The sequence below is a fragment of the Leuciscus leuciscus genome, assembly GCF_965113295.1.
Source record: "Leuciscus leuciscus genome assembly, chromosome: 6".
NCBI lineage: Eukaryota > Metazoa > Chordata > Actinopteri > Cypriniformes > Leuciscidae > Leuciscus > Leuciscus leuciscus.
The window spans coordinates 43,172,316-43,193,629 of record NC_138730.1 but is presented as its reverse complement, the minus strand read 5'-3'; the positions used below and the strand labels follow the sequence as shown (position 1 = coordinate 43,193,629).

At 38.6% G+C, this 21,314-nt stretch overlaps 1 protein-coding gene across 2 annotated transcripts; it reads left to right on the top strand.

Moving 5' to 3' along the window:
* The first annotated feature begins 1,627 nt into the window (after positions 1-1,627).
* On the top strand, positions 1,628-20,955 carry chico. Of its 2 annotated transcripts, none has more exons than XM_082173264.1 (7): positions 1,628-2,254; positions 10,700-10,797; positions 12,932-12,995; positions 13,696-13,740; positions 14,078-14,140; positions 14,333-14,407; positions 16,057-20,955. In XM_082173264.1, the coding sequence occupies exons 1-7, from the start codon at positions 2,228-2,230 to the stop codon at positions 16,282-16,284; spliced, it is 600 nt and encodes a 199-aa protein (XP_082029390.1). In that variant the 5' UTR covers positions 1,628-2,227; the 3' UTR covers positions 16,285-20,955. The 2 variants fall into 2 exon arrangements, with proteins under 2 accessions (XP_082029390.1, XP_082029391.1); XM_082173265.1 differs by having other exon boundaries at positions 1,629-2,254; positions 16,060-20,955.
* The last annotated feature ends 359 nt before the right edge of the window (positions 20,956-21,314 follow it).

Sequence of the window (21,314 nt, the reverse complement as noted above, 5' to 3'; positions counted from 1 at the left end):
AGGTTCATTCTCGTGTTACGCAGCACGTTTGAGCTTCAGCAAGAACCAATGAGGTTCATTCTCGTGTTACGCAGCACGTTTGAGCTTCAGCAAGAACCAATGAGGTTCATTCTCGTGTTACGCAGCACGTTTGAGCTTCAGCAAGAACCAATGAGGTTCATTCTCGTGTTACGCATCACGTTTGAGCTTCAGCAAGAACCAATGAGGTTCATTCCCGTGTTACGCAGCACGTTTGAGCTTCTGAAAGAGGTTTGTTCTCGTGCATCAAGCAGGTTCGGATGAGCTTCTGTTTATATTTACTGTATTATTTCAATGTATAAATAAAAGTCTAAATTCAATCTGTTCATCATATAAAGCGATCGCGTCTCCTCAGAGATTTCTGACTGAACTGCTCAATTCATATGGATTAGTTTTATCAAAACGTCAAAGTGGTAGTTGTGTAGCTGTCAAATTAGGGACAGAAATCTCTCAGATTTCATTAATAAAGATCTTCATTTGTGTTCTGGAGATGAGCGAAAATCTTACCGTTTTGGAACGACTTGAGGGTGAGTGATTGATGACAGAATTTTCATTTTTGGGTGAACTATCCCTTTAAGATCACCTTGTAGCCTAGGGGGAATTACATGCATTTACAATTGTTTTAAACAGTAGTATAGGCTAATTTGTTATTTATAATGTGCTTGATCAATTACTTGTTTTTAAAAGTTGTTTAATATGCATTAGGTAGTGTTTGTAATGCTTAAAATAAACCCAATGATGAAAATGTCTATATAACCCATGATACCCAGCCAAAAATGCATTTTATATAGGCTATATATCATCCTAATTTTGTTATTTGCATATTATATTATATTATATTATAAATCACAGAATGGCGTCTTTAATACTCCAGGAATATGTCTGGTGATATTAATAAATAACATGTTCACCACGGTGGAAATGGTCCCATGGGTGCAGTTGCCTGTATTACAGGTTGGAGTCGCTGTGCATTGACCGGGAACAAAAGCAGCGCAATTCCAACACCTTCCACCGACAGACACTTCCGGTGTTACTGTTATTTCATCCATTTGACATCTTAAAATGGGCCTACTGAGCGCCACCTTAAATCCCGCATGCGAACGCACCAAGGTACAAATCCTACTACGATAAAGGCTTATATTATGAATATTAATGACGCAACATGACGTAGGCCTGTCGGATTGGCTGGAAAGCGAACTCTTGAATTTATTATTTACATTTTAATAGTGCCAAACAGTTCTCGGTATAACATTTTCGGTATAAAATAATGAATACAAATAGATTTTAAAAAATCTTCCCAAGTACACCTTCCTCAAATAAATAATACTACAAATATAAATAATTTTAAGGACATTTTTATAACACCACGTCACATCATACTTGTATTTTTGTGACAAAAATAAAACAAAGTAGTGCAAAAAAATTAACTTTTTGCAATACTGGAAGGTTAAATATTAAGATTTAGATTTTGTATCGGAGACCCAGCAGTAAAGCCAGACCACTCATTGAATATTAATTAGGTGATGTAAACATACGCTCCCGGAAGGTTACCAGGCAACGTGAGCACGGAGTAATTAATATTCATGAGGAAAGCCTTCGCCGTAGTAGAATCCGTTGTTTGGCGTCTTGCATCACGAGTCCGTACATACGAGTCCAGAAGCGGCGGAAGAGGCATGATTTTTCGAGCACAGGCTATTATTTCACCGTCTATAGACAGATATACGCAAGACTAGTGTACACACGACCAGTTTTAGACGCTTTTACCTCATTTTCAAACGCATTCGACTCACTTTCTGCAATATAGACGCATCTGTTAGCTTTAGCCAGTTAGCTTGTAGCTGGAAATTGGGCAAGTATGATCAGCCTGGCTGTGGATTAATCGCTGAGATTGGCCTTTTCCAAAAGAAGATTCATTTTTCGTGTTTGAAACCGCAATGTCACAAACTTTAGTAAAGATAATCTTCTGTTTTTGTTATTCTAAAGGCAAAGCCGTCTGAAGTTGATGTAGGTTTTTGCAGTGCTGAACAAAAAAAAATCCAGGAAAACTGGAGATCATAGCCAGGAAATCTGTTCAGGAGACCAGACTAAATACCTTTCTACCTTCAAACTGATCAGTTTAGACCTAATCGAGACCGAACAAAGAGATCCTCAATCCAAAGCTTTTTCATATCATCTACAGAGAAAGAATAAAGCACAAAAACAGGCTGATATGATGTTTCCACAAGCCAGGCACTCGGTAAGTGTTTCATTCTCCTTTATTCATGCTGATTGTCCCACAGCAGGTGTTATGGACATTGTATCACATCTATATTGATATAACAGCAAATACCATGTTATTACCATTTTATTTGTTTGTGTATGGTACTGTAATGTTTTTGTGGACATGAACCCTGATTATACCATGTTTTGGGGCAGGGACCATGGTTATACCATGCTGCACATGCACAAAGGTGCGTTTTTTTTTTACATGTACAATGGCAATACCATGTTTTTTTGTGTTTTCTTCTCGTATGTCCACTTACAGAAAATGTAAGTTCTGTATGGAGCTTCTAAGTCCACTTAGTTTGTGCACTATTGTCCACTATTGTGCCAGTGTGAGTTTTAAAGATGGCCAGTTTCTCATTGTCTAGTCCTCACTAGTGTTGTTCAGTCTGTATCCTTCCTCCTGCAAAAACTGGATCTACTTGTTTTTAGTAGAAGAGTATGAACATTGTTGACATTGAAAGACATACATGAAGCATATTGTTTTGAAAGCATTGTCAAAATGAGTCCCAGAAAGCAACGATTAGGCCTAACTTAATGTTTATCAATGCAGTGTTGTTCTTTCCAGTAATATGAATCTATACATGATTTTTTTTCCACCTGGATTACCACCAGAGACATTTTAGAAGATGTCTTTGTGTATTTTTGCTGCGCTAGATGGATGGATAGATCGCAGTGGCTTCTTAATGTGTTTTGTTTATTGATCTTTGGCAGGTTCCTTTCACAGTTTGGCCTATATCTCACGATTCAGATGTCAGGTTTCCAGGTCGCATGTCTAAATGAAAGCATTTCTGAATGTATTCTGGTTCAGGTAGGGTCGGAGATGCTTGTTTGCACACCAGTTGCTTGGTTCCCTCCCTGTAGAGGCTTAATTGTGTCGTTTCCATGAATTGTTCCTGTGCACACAGTGGGCAGCTTGTGTTAATGAGTCCCCAGTCATTATTTTGTTTGCACTCAAGCCTAATTGCCTTTTCCCCCGTGCACACAGGCATATGTGAACACACAAACACGAGGACGCTAAATGAAAACCCCACAAGTGGATGGATTTGGAGGTTTCTTTAATTGAGGCCTTTTTGCTAATTCAGAGAGTAGAATTTAGGAGAACGTTTCAGTCTTCAGCGAACTTGAGATGATGGCTGTGAGAAAGTGAACGGGACGTTCTGACACTTGAACCGATTGCAGTTTGAGCCTGAGCAGTGTCCGTAAAACGATTCCTTAGTCTGGTATTTCATATTTTATTTTGAAGCATGTTACTGGTGTTTTCACTTGGGATTGATAGTTGGTCTCTGGCTTATAGTTCCATGAAGTGACACTTTAAAGGGTGCGTTTACACGACAACGATGTACTAAATACGGAAACGTTTTCCCTTTTTCGCATACAGACGTCAACGTCGTCAAAACGATCCCCGTTCACACAGATCCGAGAAAACGACTAAAGACGTTGTATTGTTCATGCCAGGCCAGTAGTTGGCGATGTCACTTTGACTGAACACATAATATGCATGTGAATGAAGTCATCGTTTTCAAAAACTTGCACTTTGAAATCCTTTTTTAAAAGCTTGCGTTTGCAAAATACAGTTGTTGTGTAAATAACCGGCCAAAATATATGAAAAGTTTTCAGTTTTTTGTTGAAAACGGTGTCGTTTTAACAGCCTCTAAATGCTTTGGTAATTCTTTTGTAATTGATACTAGTCCTAATAAGATCAAACAAGGACCATCTAAAAACTAAAGACCGTACATTATTATTTTTGAATTATATACATAATTTAATTCTAAAATGTAGATATATCTATATTTTAGTGTTTATTTCCAAGGTTATTTAATAAATATTAATATAAGTGCATAAATAATTATATGTTCATAATGTCAGTTCATAGAGAATTCCAGATTAATCCCATTAGGAATTATTTCCAAAGTTTGGGAGGCAGCATTTCTTTATGGATTTTGTTGTTGTTGTTGTTGTTGACAAGGCTCTAGTGTCTTAAAATAACAGATTAATACATCAACAGCGAAAACTGACCACTTTAAAGACGTTATCTTCACGTCTTATTGCTGCTGATGAATTCTTAAGTACACTGAGCAAAACTTTGGTCTTAAACCTCTGAAATTTCAGCAGAAGTGGGAATCAGGCGGAGATTAACTGCTGGATCCCAAATCTTGGATTAGGAGTTACAGCCGACTGCCCCGTTTAATCTTAGCCTCAAAGATTTACTGTGTTCTTTGGAATTCAGGATCTTTGGGATCAGTTTGACTTATCAAACCTCTGAAGTTACTTATCGACTTGTGGTCGACAGATTTGATCATTGTTTCGGGACTAATCCTGAGTTAGGAATTATTTGAAAGGGAATGATATTTTGCTGCAGACAGTTAAACTTGTGCAACTTGTGCTCACAGTCAGAATTTTTCTTTTTTTTAAATAGAAAGAAAACACTTAATTCTAAATGAAGTATGTGTGACACTGTTTCTCTTAATCCAATTGTTGATTCTTTTCAGCTTGTTTGTGGTAATAAATCAGGCCCAGTGGATTATGGTTAAGGATTACAGCTTCAGCTTTGTTTGGTGACCATAAGTAGCTATTCGTCAGATTGCGATGACCATCCTCTTCCTCTCTCCATCTGAACTCTTGAACTCTGTGCTCAGTGAAGATAATGGACAATAACAAACTCCTTTTCTCTTGTGCTGAGATAACACACTGATCTTTTTGAGGTCTTGTGTTGATATCATTGTTTTAGTCTGAGGAAAAATTTTTTTTTTTTCTCTCTCATAAAGTTAAAAAAGTGAAGCTTTTCACATTTGCGGGGGTTCTCGAAGTAGAAGTCATCATAGTTGGGAACATTTCTCTGGTGGTAAACAGGTGGTGCTCCAATAGCAAAAGGAAAAAGTCCATGGAAGCATTTCTATGACTTTTCAAAAGAGGAAAAAATAACCAGATTGATTATGAAATATGTCAGAAATAGAGCGGGAATATGTCAAGTTTGTATTGGAAACACCCTTGCAGTTTGGGATGTCCCATTACCAAAGTTTCTCTAGTCTGAACTGTTTAATTAAATACTTTAATACCACAAATCCAATACACTGTTACACATACGACTCATCTCCCAACGGTTCACTTAAGACATAACCCACGGTGTTTAAGCGAATACTAACCATTTTGACACATTTTTCTGTGCGTATTTGACCGTTTAGGCACTAACTCAACGTCCAAAACTTCACTTTGCTTCTCCGTGTTTCACTCCGTATTGGAGCGTGCGCACAGAAAGACGCTTAGGGAACAGTATCACTTTCGCGGCTTAAAGGGATACTTCACCGATTAGCATTAAGCTTTGTATCAGTAGAAACCCGGTAGTATTTTCGAGTGACCGTGCTTCCCTCCTTCATGTCCCCCTGAGACGAGAGATTTCTGTATTGTGTGTCTGGAATAAAACCTCTGATGACACAAAAATCGTCATTTAGCTCATCAGAGGCTCTTTAGTCCAGAGGCGAGAGACTACAGCCAGTAGGAGGAGCTCGTCCCGCACGTGTTCAACCCACCCATAGGGGGATCTCATGATAAAACGCCGTCTTTTCAGTTTCCAGTCGACTAGTAGCCTAGCTGTATAATTTCTCCCGATACTGCCCTCTGTAACCGGTAGGCGTGGCTTGGGAGTGTCCTCGTAGGGCAGCGAAGCAAGTGCATTCTGGGAGTTGTAGTCTTTCATCCACATGAGCCAAAAATACATTTTCTGGCTTTTCTCAGTCTAGAAGGCACCAACTTATAAAATAATTTCACATTTCTACTACATGAATGACCCAATTTAAATACACATTCATTCAATATCCCTTTAATGCTTTTTTGATAACTTTTTATTATCAAATAGCAGCTGAAGACTGTATTTTACGAACAATCACTGATTAAACGCTGGTTTTGAATGTTCAGTTTGGGCTTTTAGAAAGCGCAACACTGTGAAATCGCACAGCTCTAGTTTCTTGCTGTCATTGCTATAGAGTTACTCTCCGCAAAGAGGTTACAAATTTTCAGACACCTGGTAGAACTGCCAGAACGCAATCAAACTAGCCTATATAAAGCTATTATCGGCCGATAACGATCAATCAGAGAGCACCCTTAGTGTGGTTGCTGTGTAAATTGTAAGTTCAGTCTCTTAGAAACATAAAAACACATCTCTCTTCAACAAGCCGAGCAATTGTAGTGCAAAAGAAGTTGCGTGCCAAAGTTAATTAGCCTACTTAGTGTTTGGGTTTGTTCAAGTCTCTAACCCTCAGTATGAGCAATAATAATAGAGATGCTTGACTTGGCAAACTCTTAAAGGATTTTACAGTCTGATGCCATGGAGAACCGTCTTAACTTCCACAAAGAACCCTCTAGTGCTTTAGAAAACCATCCAAATACCAGCGCTTAAACAAAACCAGAAGCCAAAATGCTGCACATCAAGAACTTTACAGATCTCCATGTAACAGCTCAACGATAAACGGCTATTTTTAGCACTCAACACATCACGGGTCATGTGATGATTCATCAGGAAATTCGAAGAAACACTGTTGTAGGTCAGTTGCCATTTTCTGGGAAATTGTACTTTTTTTTTTTTTAATGCTCATTCCCAGCTCATGATTTCACAGCATAATTGTTACATTCTACTTTTGAATTCTGTTAGAAACCCACTAATCAGCTGTGAACGTTTAGCAGGAATGAGTGTGTGAGACACGTGTGTGTGTGTGTGTGTGTGTGTGTGTGTGTGTACAGGAGCAGGTGCGTGTGTGGTTCTTTATGCAGCCAGATATCAGTCACAGGATCTCTTTTTCTCTCATCACTTATCTTTGTTTATGTACGTAGTGGTGTTTGCTAAGGCAAGCATAACTGCTATTATTGCTTATGCATGAGTTAATGATTGAAAGTAGTGCTGCATGATGATGGGGGGGGGGGGATTGTGTTTTTTGTAAAAAATAAATGTGATTTGCAAATTAAAATGCAATTTAAAAAAATGCTTGTGATTTATATAGTAATAAAAAGTAACATTATCATTACATAAAAAAAATTACACAAATTAAGAAATTGTTCAATTGTAGTATTTCACTGTATAATAACTAAATCAGTCAAAATAAAATTGCTTTTTACTATAAAATTACATTAATAATTTGTAATATATTCTCTGAAACATGCAGTGCATATTTTTATTTTATTTAAATACATACTTTTAGTTTATTTAAATCGCAGTCTTCACGTTTTGGCACCAAGTTTGACAATCACCATATTTCAGTTTTATCTTGATTTGATTAATTGTGCTGCAGTAATTTAAACAAACATTCGTTCTATAGCTCATCTAGCGCTGTTTATTATACAGACATAAATGTTTCTTCAAATCATGCATTAGAGGGTGGGCGTTATGGTTAGTTTTATGATTTTGATGTTCATGAGACAGTGTTGGAATATCACAGGAATTTTAGGGCCTTTTCTGACTTGGGCCAGTACGTATGTAGTAGCATTTAAAAACTGCATAGCATCCGCCAATCATGCAGAAAACCTTAGCAACCACATAGAAGCACCCCGACAACCACACTGTAACAATCACATGGCAATGTTCCATCAACCACTCAAAACACCTTAACAGCTGCATAACACTTTCTTCAGTGTCTAGTTTTAAATGTGTTTTTTCTTTCTGTGTTTCTGCTGAGTATGAGACTCTCTTTCTCAGACACACACACACACACACACACACACACACACACACACACACACACACAGAGTAGTCTGGGTTCATTATGTGTGTATTGTGTTGTGAGGGTGGACAGGGGTCTGGAAGACATTATTAAGGACAACTGAATTAACAAGACCCCCCTCTCAGTACAACACCCCCAACAGAGAGAGAGGTTAATCCCCCCGGCGCACACACAGGCACACACGCTTTCATATTCTCTGGAATAATCTCACACACACACACACACACTCTCGGCTGTTAACTGTGTGTGTGTGCACAACCACCGCCACCACACCCCGCTGCTGCTGCTGCTGCTAATGTGTTTGTGAACCACTGAAAGATCAGTCATACTGTGAAAACACATACACACATACACACACACATATATATATATATATACGCCTGCACACATGAGCTGGAGTGTAATTGCGAGACTGTTTTTGTCTGCGCCACGCTCAACCCCCCCCCCCCCCCCCCCCCCCCCCCCCTCAAAACATCTCACTTCCTGTGCTACTAACACACACCAGCCGCAATTTTGGAGACAAAAAAGCAGATAAGACCCTGAGGGCTCTAAGTGTGTGTGTGCGCACGCAGCAGATGTCTGGGTCACTCAGGCCATAGTCCCTCATTAGCATCACAAAGGGGGCAACAGCAGAGCCTTTACCCCCGACAGCCGCCAGAGGAGAGAGAGAGATTTTTATTTAGTTTTTAGTTTTTCTGTTTTATTCTAGATATTTTATTTTATTTGCTAAAAAAAAAAAAATCTAGAGGCTTTATTTTATTTATTTTTTATTTCTGTTTACACACACACACACACACACACACACACACACATGGGTGTGTGCCCGTTTCATTCTAGAGGCTTAATTTTTTTTTTTTTTTTTTGTGCTTTTTTGTTTTGTGTATGTTGCTTTGGCAATCTTTTAAAAAAATTTTTTATTCAAAATATTTTTTTTTATCATTCATTTTTATTATTTTATTTTATCATAATTATTTATATTTTTTTTGGCTTTCATTTATTTGTATTTCTGTTTTATTATGAAGGCTTTATTTGATATATTTCTGTTTTATTCTAGAAGCTTATATATATACACACCGCACACACACGTCACAATGCTAAGGTGCCCACTGCCCGCTCTATAAGACTCCAGTTTGTCAAGTATATTTGTATAGCGCTTTTCACAATACAGATTGTATCAAAGCAGCTTCACAGTATTAAATTAAAATAATACAACAAGGTTTGTTTCTAGTGGAATTTATTGATTGATAAAATTAAATTAAATATCCCCAAAATATCCCCTACTAGTTTGTCACCGTTGATGTTTTTTACTCTGCAAGAAGTGGCAGATCTTGTGGTGTTGCTCATTGAGACGTGCTTCAACTAGTCGCAGGCGCTACGGAAGATTTTCTTCAAAAAGAGCAAAAGAATGCAAGAGGAGAGCATGCATTGTGAAGCATGAGCAAAACATCCCACTTATCCTTCAAGCACATTTTTATCATTTACCCTGTTCTGTGTAATTTAGTGCATAAACGTGTTGTGTGCACCAACACAACAGAAACCTGAGTCGTTAAGTGTGCAGGGCGACGACCTTCTGTCCCGTAGCGTGTGTGAGGCTTACGGTGTTCTGACTGGAGTTTAGTGTGTCAATAGTGTCATCCCAATAAAGCACATTTAAACTGAGAATGATGCTGGAGTGAACGAGGAGGAGGAGGTTCAGGGGTCACAGGTGATGCTGCTGTTTCTCTTCCTCTAATTGATTTCTATTAGCAGCCATAGACTAGTGACAAGAGGGATTTACTGAAACACACACATGTCTCTCCTCTCCCTCGAGACACTATCATCCACAGGAGGGATGGACTGAATGTGAGGGAGGAGAATGGGAAAGGTGCTTTAGTTTACCTTTTTAATGTGTTCTCATGAAACGGATAGGATAGAATATACAGTTTGTACAGTATAAAAGTTTAGGCGACATTCTATGGAAAGTCCCCATAAGACATGAAAACTCAAAGTGTGTGTAAAAGATGTTTTGTTCTGCCTGTATATTCCTCCTCTGGGGGCCAATTGTATCTAAACACACACACACACACACACACACACACACACACACGTCCATCAATTTCTGTGTGCATCTGTCTGCTTTCAAACGACTGTGTGACTATTAAACACGCTGAGCACAGAAACATATCCAGTTTCTCTCTTTCTAAGGTGTGATGGTTTGTGTTGTTCCTGTCTGTCTGGTCTTAAAGGTCACATGTCAGTGACCCCTAGTAAAGCAGGGCAGAGGTGAAAAGCCAATGGCCCTTTCTATTCTGTTTGTGCGAAGCTTTAATTTCAGCCTGACCTGAGCAGCTCACCTCAGATACGAGATATAATCACGGTCTCAGTTGTGGCGTTCAGAAGAACTGTTTTAACCTGTTTGCACTTTGCAGTAATGAAATGCTATTGAGAAGGGACACCAGTCACACCACAAGCTAAATATGATCAAAAGAATTGTTATCATCATGGCTGGGGTTTGCTTTTTGTCTGTGGTCATAACATTTTGTTATACTTTTATTGCACATTTTAGCATCAGTTCTGTCTTAAAATTAGCTTGATAACTGGAAACGAAGAGTTTAACAATTGAATTATGGTTCAGTGTGTTAACCTACTACTTCCTAGCTAACGCCTAGCTCGTTCATCATCAGTCACTGTCGAATCTAATCTCTCATCTCAATGCCTTTGTTTTTCAGGCTTCGTCTCAATCAGCACAGCCGCTCAAATTCACCACATCAGACTCTTGTGATCGCATCAAAGACGAGTTTCAGTTCCTGCAGGCACAATATCACAGGTATACAAACACTCGTGCACCACCGTCACAAGGTTTATCAGTAGGGTTTATTTTTCAATGAAATTAAGGGTGCATTAAATTGAACAAAAGTGGCAAAGACATTTATAATGCTGCTAAAGATTATATTTCAAAGAAATGCTCTTCATCAAAGAATCCTGAAACAAATGGTATCGTAGTTTCTACTAAAACATTAAGCTGTTTTCAACACTGAAAATAATAAATGTTTCTTGAGCAGCAAATCATCATAATAAAGGATCATGTGACACTGAAGACTGGAGTAATGATGCTGAAAACTCAAGCTTTGATCACTGGAGTAAATCACATGTTAACATATATTAAAAATAGAAAATGCGATAATATTTCACACAATTACTGTATTTTTAGTTTCAATAAATGCAGCCTTGGTGATCTTTTGAATGGCAGTGTAACCAGACGCCGCTTTACAGGCACATACCAAAGCTTTCAAATACACAAAACTAGTTTGCCCGTAAGTTAAAGCACATTCAACACAAGCCCTGAGAAGCACGGGCACTTTCACTCGACACCCTAAAAACACCCCTGCCCGAGTGAATTCCTCTCTGTGTCGGGCAAATGGTGTGAACGCGACCCCTCCTGGAAAAGCTTCCTGTCATCATCTGTCAGCACCAGAGATACGAGCGATCGTGGAGGGCATCCGGCCATCACACATCAGACAAACCACGGACGGAGGAAGGAAGAGGGAAATGGAGAAGGATAAACAAACGAGTGTGTGCTGATGTCTTTCAGATCTGCCGCTTCTAGCAGACGACACTGCGGCGCTTTAGGTTTCCACACTGAATATTCTCTCTCGGTGTGAAAGAGCCATAACTCTGGCGTATGTGTAAAATCAAATCACGGCACGTCACTGAGTATTTACCCAAGTATCATGCCGGTTAATGAGTAACTATTCTGTGGAGCTGCTCGTGATTACGTTGTTGTTGTTATTATTATTATTATTATTGCTTTTAGTGATTAAAGACCTCATAAAATGCCTTGACAAATGCAATTTTCTTTCCTGTGTTGATTTTAGGGCGTTGGGAATGGATATATAAATAAAAAAAAAAAGTAATTTGTTTCAACTAGTCAATAGTCTTTAGTGTACATCACAGTCATAAACCATGATTTAGTACTTGCTTTTAGGCGGTGGCAGGTGATGTTGGGGGAAGGACATTCTCACTCTCTGGAGTGCATTTGTTCATTTTTATATCCAAAATTTGTACCACAAATAGTTTTCCCGGCAGAGAATGATTGTAAATTTTAAATGCATTTGCATAAGGTTTATTTTGTCAACGTTTAGGAGTGTATTAGCATATAGATGACGTCCAAAAGCTAATAGATATCCACTTATGTCAGTTTTTAGTGTAGCTATGTACACTAGCGTCAGTCAGTAAAATCAGAAGTGTTTGTTTAGCAGCAAATCAGCATATTTGAATGATTTCTGAAGGATCATGTGACACTGAAGACTGGAGTAATGATGCTGAAAATACAGCTTTGATCACATGAATAAATTACATTTTAAAATATATTCACAAATTTTTATAATATTTCACAATATTGCCATTTTTGTTCAAATGAATGCAGCCATGGTGAGCATAAAACTTCTTTCAAAAACTTACTGACCCCAATCTTGTGAATGGTAGTGTATGTGTAGCACTGACAATTTAACGTAAAGCATTACCAAAGCCACTTTTAGAAACGGTGAGGTATTATATGAAGGACAGAATCATACATTCTTTCATAATTACGCTCTTCTAAATGCATGGCCAGCCAATCACAAGTCTCGATCAGACTGTCCAGACAGAAAACTTGTTGTCATGGTGATAGAATGTTGCAGAATTCTCTCGTTTTTTTTCCTGCTTCGAGAGTGAAAGAGAGAAAATGAGGTAAAGTGCAGCTAACAGCCTCAATGAGTGTGTGTGTGTGTGTGTTTTTGGGTGAAATGCAAATATTTAAGCTGTCATACACCCAGACCGTGTCATTCAGACCATAACTGAATAATAAGAACTTTTCCATCACCTTAAGATGCATCATGTCATTTTCTCTCCTAAAACACATTTTTACAAGAAATGAATAGTACATCTCATGCTGCCTTGTGTTTGCTCTCTTTCTGTCCTAGTCTGAAGATGGAATGTGATAAACTGGCGAGTGAGAAATCTGAAATGCAGCGTCATTACATAATGGTGAGTAAAAGCATGAATGTAAAATATTTGATCAGACCTACAGTTATACTCAGATTATGCTATTATCCAGCATACTGTTTCTTTCTATAGTCTTTTATTTAGTTCTTGTATGCACATTTCTTACACTCCTCCCCCCTTTTTTGGGGGGGCTTAATTGTTTGTCTTAATTGTGCATTTTTTCCCATTCCCTTATTCATTTAATCTAGTCTTTTTCTTTTGTCTGTAACCCTTTTGGCGTCTGCAGTAATTCACACACAAGCGTCTCATTGATCAGTTGTATCATGGGTCTTAAGTGTGCACAGGCGTATTGACGTCTTCGTGACGGATCAATGTGAATGTGTGTCAGTAACAGCTGTGTCTGAGAGAGCGGGACCGCAGAGATCTGAGTGATCTGCTGCTTTAGCTCAGAGCGACGCTTCGAGCACCGAGACTAAATCACAGTTTCAGGAGAAATACTAGATAAAGATCATTAAATATAACGATTTTGACTGTCAATGCTCCACTGTGTGTTTTGCTTTCTTCTCTCCAAACTCTTTTGTAATGCCTCTTTGAGACACTGTTTGAGACATTTTAAGATGTCCTAATTTACCCTACAAAATGGGAATCACTAAATGTGCGTAAGTCCAGCTATTCCATGTTCATATGCATCTGTAAATGTAAATACCTGCTCTGTTCCTCTTTCCCGTTTCTCTGACTGCAGTACTACGAGATGTCATATGGACTCAACATTGAAATGCACAAACAGGTGAGAATATGAATTTTGTGTCTCCTTTTTCTGCATTATCATAGTTGTCAACATATTGAATAAATATGACGGAAGAAATGTAGCTCTTTAGATTGAAGGTTGTGCAAAACCTGCAAAGTTTCCTTTAAAGTGCAGAACTCTACTTGTATGGTTTGTACATTACGTATGCAGCGTCCTAGATTCAGTAGCGTTCTTCCATCAAACACGGTCAGCATACATTATCATGACTGACTGTTGTTCATGTGCTTTTGTGCAACATCAGCAGACTGTAAGCGCATCCCCAGCTACCTTATTAATGTATGTAAACCCATGAGATGTGCTTGTGTTCTGTCCGCAGGCGGAGATCGTGAAGAGATTGAACGGAATCTGTGCTCAGGTGTTGCCCTACCTGTCTCAAGAGGTCAGACTGTGTGATTTATTTATGACACTCTCTATAATGACTCTCAGCCTCATTAGTGACATAAATGTGCTGTTGGTTTGTGTCATGGGTTGATTTTATACACTGGAAGAGGGTTTTGGTTGGTTTTTGTGTGCTGTGCTTTATCTTACCTGCAGATATAAAATGTGTATGTGTGTGTGCTTTTGTGTGTAGCACCAGCAGCAGGTCCTGGGGGCGATTGAGCGAGCCAAACAGGTCACTCCTCCTGAGATGAACTCAATTATTCGGGTAGGATCTTCATACTGTTCAGCATGAGTGTTAATATGAAGGGCAGAGAGATTGTTGCTAAAGAAAGTATGTATATATATTGTCTTGACAGCATAAAAAAAAAATATATATATATATATATATGTATATATTAGGGGTGTAACGATACGCGTATTCGTATCGAACCGTTCGGTACGAGGCTTTCGGTTCGGTTTTCGGTACGCATTACGTACCGAACGGATCGTTGGACCATTTTTTCTGCCGACCAAAATTTCGTTATTTCAAATGAAGGCGCGTCGCGGGTGGCAAGCGCTCTGATAGAGGCTGGCGCGACCACAAAATCAACTGGCAAATGCAATGTAAGGAACGAAACTGAGCTACTCTTATTGTGTTTGTGTGGACCGTTTATCAGTTTTGACCTGTGAAGCGGGACTCGCGAGCCCTATGCGCGAGCCTGATCGAACAACACCACACAGCGCTAAGAGATCCAGACCAGTAAAGAAAGCATTTTAATTTGCTTTTGAAAATGCTTTTTGAATTCGCCACTGAAGTAATAACATCGCTGCGAGATCTAGTGAGAAACATGCACATTTCTCTGTTATTAACGGATCAAACAGCGCTGACGTGGAAACCAGGAAGAAACATCGTGCCATGAATGAACTGGCCGGTGTCCACAGATCAGCAACATTCACCGTGGAATGGATTTGCTGTAGGAACACTAACTGCAAGTATGGAAGTTTGTCAGGAATAGTGCGTGGGCTATAATGCTTTCAAGTAACATTACGTCTGTTTTATTTTGACATTATAAATACAATTGCTGCCCTCAAATGTTAATCTGAACTAAAATAAACCTTTGTTTATAACTAGCCTACTACTACAATATTACATTTCATTTTGTCCAAGGAGCTGTTTTGTTTTATATACTCATAAGATGAGTCAAGTATAGCTCCATTATTGCTCAGTAAAAAAAATCAATAAAAAAAAATCATACTTTATGATGTTAGTTTCATTAAATAAAATAATAATAAAAAAAAAAATTAAATCAAGGAAATTTCTCTGGCATTTATTTATTTTTGCTGTAGCCTATGGAAAACGTACCGAACCGTGACACAAATGTATCATATCGAACCGAACCGTGAATTTTGTGAACCGTTACACCCCTAATATATATATATACACACACATTTTAGAAAATCGGAGGATCCATCATTTTAGCCAATTAGCTTAAAATAGTTTTATGCGAGAATTTTTTTTTCCGCACTGAATGGAGAATATTTCATTTTTATGCATCGTTTTTATGCAAGTAAAAGACCGCAATATTATTATTTATATTACATGACATTTTTTTGAGTGATCAAGCAAATTTTCAAACTGTCGAATATTAGATTCTCGTTTGCACCGATTCATCAAAATGGACAGTTCGAATAAGCAACACTATTAAAACAACTCTGTATTAGCGCTCTCATACACGGAAAGGCGAAATAATAGTGAAAATTATGGCATTACAATTATATTCTTATCAGTAAGTGTTTTACATGCAAAGTTATGTAAAGTTAAATGTAATGTGGCTTTGTCATTGTTAAATGCACATGCATGTCAACAATAAGAAAGTTAAAGCTGTCTTTAACCTCCACGGATGTTTGTTTGTTTGTTGTTTGATGTGATCACAGCAGCAGCTTCAGGTTCACCAGCTCTCTCAGCTTCAGGGTTTGGCGTTACCCATGAACCATCTGCCCCTGGGCTTGACTCAGCCCTCCCTGCCCGCCGTCACCTCCAGCTCTGGCCTCCTGTCGCTGTCCAGCATCCTCGCGTCACACGCGCACATGGCCAAGGAGGACAAGAGCTCTCGCGACGGGGCTGACGGCCACCGCGAGGATGATGCAGACAAATCCGACTAGCCTTCGTAGAGATGGTTTGATTCTGTCTCATGAGTTCTGTAAAGAGGGGCGGAGCTCAGAAAGAGACGAGGAGAGATCGCCGAAACCTTCCTTTTCCTCTCTTCACACCTGTCTCATTGGATTGGGTCTGATTCAATCTCTCTCCTCTCTCCTCTCTCCTCTCTTTCTCTCTCTCTCCCTCTCTCTCTCTACAGCGAATCTTTCCTCTGTAATATTGTTTGATTCTTTTGCTTTTCATTAGTGGTGCTTGCTAAGGTTCTATTACTATCATATATTGGGGTATCATATTAGTGATCTGAACAAACCCCTAACCCTAAGTATTAAACTTCAGCATGTAACATTCCTCAAATCGTGTGTCTTGTTGAGGAGAGTTGTATTATTACTGTAAATGACTCTTAATTTTTCCTGGCAGATAGAGCTGCACGATAAATCGTTAATACATCGCAATGTCGATTCAAACGCCTACACAATCATATTCCTAAATGACAACAATTCGACAAAAATCACTTTGACAAAATCACACCGAAACATTCAAATCTGCGTTGGTGTTGCGGCTGAGCCAGAGAGAGCAATTGTCCTGTAAAGGAATTAAACAGCTTCACAAACAGTTTATTCAGCCACACTGTATCACTATTTCTGTTTTACAAATAGTCAAATGATCACAGAAGTACTGGGATAACTGTTTATAGTTCGGATATAAACACTGTTGTCTACGGTAGCGATATCAAAATAGAGCAAATCCCTTTTTGAAAGTAACGCTGCTTCAAATAACGATTATATTGTTACGCCCAGTAGGTGGCGACAAGGTACTATTAAAAATGTATTTGTCATTGAATCACTGATACAAGAGATTCGTTTAAAAACGCTGATTCTTCCAGTAATAAAACAAGAGTCATTGAATCATTCACTCAAACCAATTTTTTTAAATGATTCGTTCTAATTAATTAAACATTTTTAAATAGACTGCAGGAATTCATACTTTGTGAGAGCCGCTAGTAAATGCTGTTATTTTATTTAGTTGTCTGTTCAGAATCGTGGGAGAATCGTGATCTCTATTTGAAACAAAAAAAATTTGTTTCTTAATTTACCCAGAATCGTGCAGCTCTACTGGCAGATGATAAAATGGGTGAAAAATGCTTCATAGATATTGACGAAGGAACCCAAACCATATCTAAAGACCTGAATATCATAGAGACTAGGTAGTGCACACTTATGAGTCGCCCAAAACGCACAGGCAACGCTCTAGCAACCGCCAAGCAACACCCTAGCAACTGCATAACTGCCCTGGCAACCACCCCATAATAACCACGCAGGGCTGCGTTTACCAAAAGCATCGTTAGCCAACTATATTCATTAGTTTTGTTGAACTCTTTTGGTAAGGATGGAACTTGCGACCTTAGTTGCTTTTGGAAAACGCACCCTAGAACAACTTAGCAACTGCATAGCAACACTTAAGACACCAATTAAAACGTCATATCATTTACATAGCGATGCACTAACTATCATTCAGAAACCACACAGCAACCACCCATAATACTCTGATAGTGGCACAGAAATAATTCAGAACACCCTAGTAACCAATCACAAAGCTCTAGAATTTGCATAGGAATGCACAAAAGCAACCACACAGCAACACCCTGGTAACCACCCAGATATCTCTAGGTGTGGCAGAGCAACATGTGCAAAACATTCAGAACACCCTAGCAACCACCTGGTAACTGCATAACTGCCCTGGCAACCACCCTAAATAAATATTGCACAAACAACCACTCGGAACAACTTAACCACAAAGCAATGGCCTAGCAACCAATTAAATCTAGCATTTGCAAAGGCAATGTACAAGCAACCATTCAGAACCCTGTGGCAACCACAGAGCAACAACCTAGCAACCACTCAGAACACTCTGGCACTGGCATAGCAACATGCTCAAAGCATTTAGAACACCCTAGCAACTGTGCAACTGCCCCGGTAAACGCCCCAAACACATTATGCTCAAACAGCTACTCAGAACAACTTATTAATCACATAGCAACAGCCTAGCAACTAATCAAAACGTGCCCTAACAGTTGCATAGCAATTCATTAACTATTCAGAACAATGTAGCAACCACAGAGCAGCACCCTGGCAACCACACAGAACACTCTAGTAGTGACATAGCAACATGCTACAAATATTCAGAAAACCTTAGCAACCACCCAGAATGGCCTAGCAAGCACCTAGTAACACCCTAGCAACTGCACAACTGCCCTAGCAACCACCTCAAATACATTGCAATGTGCAAACAACAACTCAGAAAAACTTAGCAGCCCGCATATCAACGTTCTAGCATTTGCTAGACAACACCCTAGAAACCATAGCAACGCCTTGGCAACCACCTGGAATGGCCTAGCATCTGATTCCGATGCTTTCACGTCACTGGTTAGTGAAGCACTTCAGCTGGCCAGTGGTCTGTTTAGTGGATCAGAAATGCTTGCAGTTAATTTCCTCTGTTATCTACTATTCAATGTATTTCATGATATTTTATTCTAGGCTTATCTAGTTAAGGGTTTAAACCCTGTAGTGACCCTTTCACATTAATTGATTGAAATATTTTATATAAAAAGACGGCACACTGTCGATGTTGCCTAGAAAACAAGGTAAAGCAAAGCCTTAAGAGCCCTTGAACTGATCAAGCCCACAGTCTGTGTAAGAAAGTGACAGTCCTGAGAAAAGCAAAGAGAGATTCCCAATCCGGACCCACACCCTCATTTTTATTTTATTTTCTGTGTAAAAGGAAGTTTGTTTTTCTGCCGCCTGGTTTGCAGTGAATGTGGTTCCATGTGTGACCAGAAGGTGGCAGCTAGTGAGTGCGTGTTAAATGATTTGTGAAAAGTGAAGCCAAAGCATTTCTATCGCCCCCTGGTGGCTGACTGCAGTAAAGCTCATAAACCCCGCCCTCTCCATGTAATCGAATAGGACACGAGGCAAACAAAAAATTCCAATTACACTTTAAACTTTTTTTATTACAAAGATCGTTTCGGTCATTTTAACTAGTTCTTATCACAGAGATGTATGTTTAAGGGTTAATTTTCCCAGTAAGTTTGGTTTTAGTTAGTTATTTGATGCTATAAAAACGGGGTGGAACGTCATGATTGACAGCTGTGCTTGAGATCGAGTGTGGGCGGGACCTTGATACTCCACTACTTCGCAGACTCGGGCTCTGAACGACGTAATCGGCAACTGGGATTTTTTTTTTGGCTTCATTTTTCTATAGTGGAAAGAAGCGTTGACTCGCTATCCATCTTTTTTTACAGTCTTTGTTTGTGAAGCTGTAATAGGATGTTTGGAATGGCATACTACCTTTACTGTGTCTGCAGCTGTGCTTCTCAACATCCAAGATAACCATAAAGCATTTAAATGGATGCATTATTATTGATATTGATCAAAAATACAGTAATACAATACTCAACCCCCCCCCCCCCCAATAACGTGCAAATCACAAAATGAATTGATTAACTTCTCAATACTCCCAAGTTTCTGTTAACAAAAAACCTAGCCGATCTGTCATAATTACAGCATAAATAGTTCAGCATGTGCCCTACATAGTGTGCACGTTTACTGTACTCTTTGATTACCCAGATGACCTACTGCATTTGCCAAATTGTTCAGTGTACAACAAACCACAGACATTTTCCAGTGTAAAAATATACCTGCGATTTGCAAAATAACCATTTTTATGTGAAATGGACGCTGAATGAGGTCATCACACAGTATATACTGCACAGTACGTAGTATGCTAGTATCCCATGCTATTTTAAAGACACCTCGACCTAAGGTTGTACATATGCACTGGTGCATTGTGGGTATTTTCTAATTGTGTGTTCCTGGACATTTATTAGATTTTGTCCCATAATTCGTTTGTGTTTTTCAGTACACCAGTGCTGATGTATACTACGAGACGCTCGCTTGTTGAGCCCTTGATTCTACTTTCTTTTCTTTTTTTTATCTCTAAATTAAGTTTTCAGATTTTGTTTCCTTTCCGTTTGATCTCAAAAAACTGCTGGCCAATTTATGTACATGTATAAATATATCAATATACATATAATTTTGTACACATTTTTGTATGTATAAAGCTACATTTATGGTGTATGTGTCCATGAGGACATTTAGCGCAGGTCTGAGATATACAGAAATCTATAATCATTTAATAGTCAAGTCAAACGATTGCGCTTTTGATTTGTTTAGATGCACGTAACACTGGCTGCTGGTTCTTATAGTTGCTAAACGTTCTGCCTTGGTCTCAGTCTCATGAACATCTGCTGAAAGAGACTAGTTTGTGACTTAAACCGGTATGTAAGCCCATCTCTGAAGCCCCGCCTCTCTCCAGACATAAGCCCCTCCCTCTTCTGACATAAGCCCCTCCCTCTTCTGACAGTACTCATCAAATATTTGCCACATTTTGGAGCTTTGTAGTAGTTTTTTAAAATGTGTGTGTGTGTGCGTGTTGTATATGACATGATGTACTTGATGGAAATGTATTTTGTTTGTGTTGATAATCTGCTATTATAACTTCATTTAAAGACAATTGGAAGAAAAAAAAAAGGTTAAAACATTTACTATTCATGTATGAGAGATTGAGCAGTAAGGAAGTATTTATGGTGCCTTACAAATAAAAGATTCATTGGACCTTTATTTGTGCTTCTGTTTGTTTCATTTTGTTAAAAATGTTTCATTTAGTTTTTAAAATCATTTCGCTAGCTTTCAAATTTTATTTTATTTTTAAAAAATTAATATTTTTATCCAGCAAAAATACATTAAATTGGTCAAAAGTGACAGTAAAGGCATTAATGTTACAAAAAAAATTTCAAATAAATGCTGTTTGTTTGAACTTTCCATTCATAAAATAATCCTTAAATGCAACATGGTTTCCACAAAAATAAAAAGCTGCACAACTGTTTTAAAAATTAATAATATTATTAATAAATGTTTCTTGAGCAGCAAATCTGCATATTAGAATGATTTCTGAAGGATCATGTGACACTGAAGACTGG

Coding starts and splice junctions, on each gene's coding strand:
- chico (XM_082173264.1), top strand. CDS start 2,228: ATGATGTTTCCACAAGCCAGGCACTCG. Junction 12,996..13,695: donor TGCAGCGTCATTACATAATG/GTGAGTAAAAGC, acceptor CTCTGACTGCAG/TACTACGAGATGTCATATGG. Junction 14,141..14,332: donor TGCCCTACCTGTCTCAAGAG/GTCAGACTGTGT, acceptor TTTTGTGTGTAG/CACCAGCAGCAGGTCCTGGG.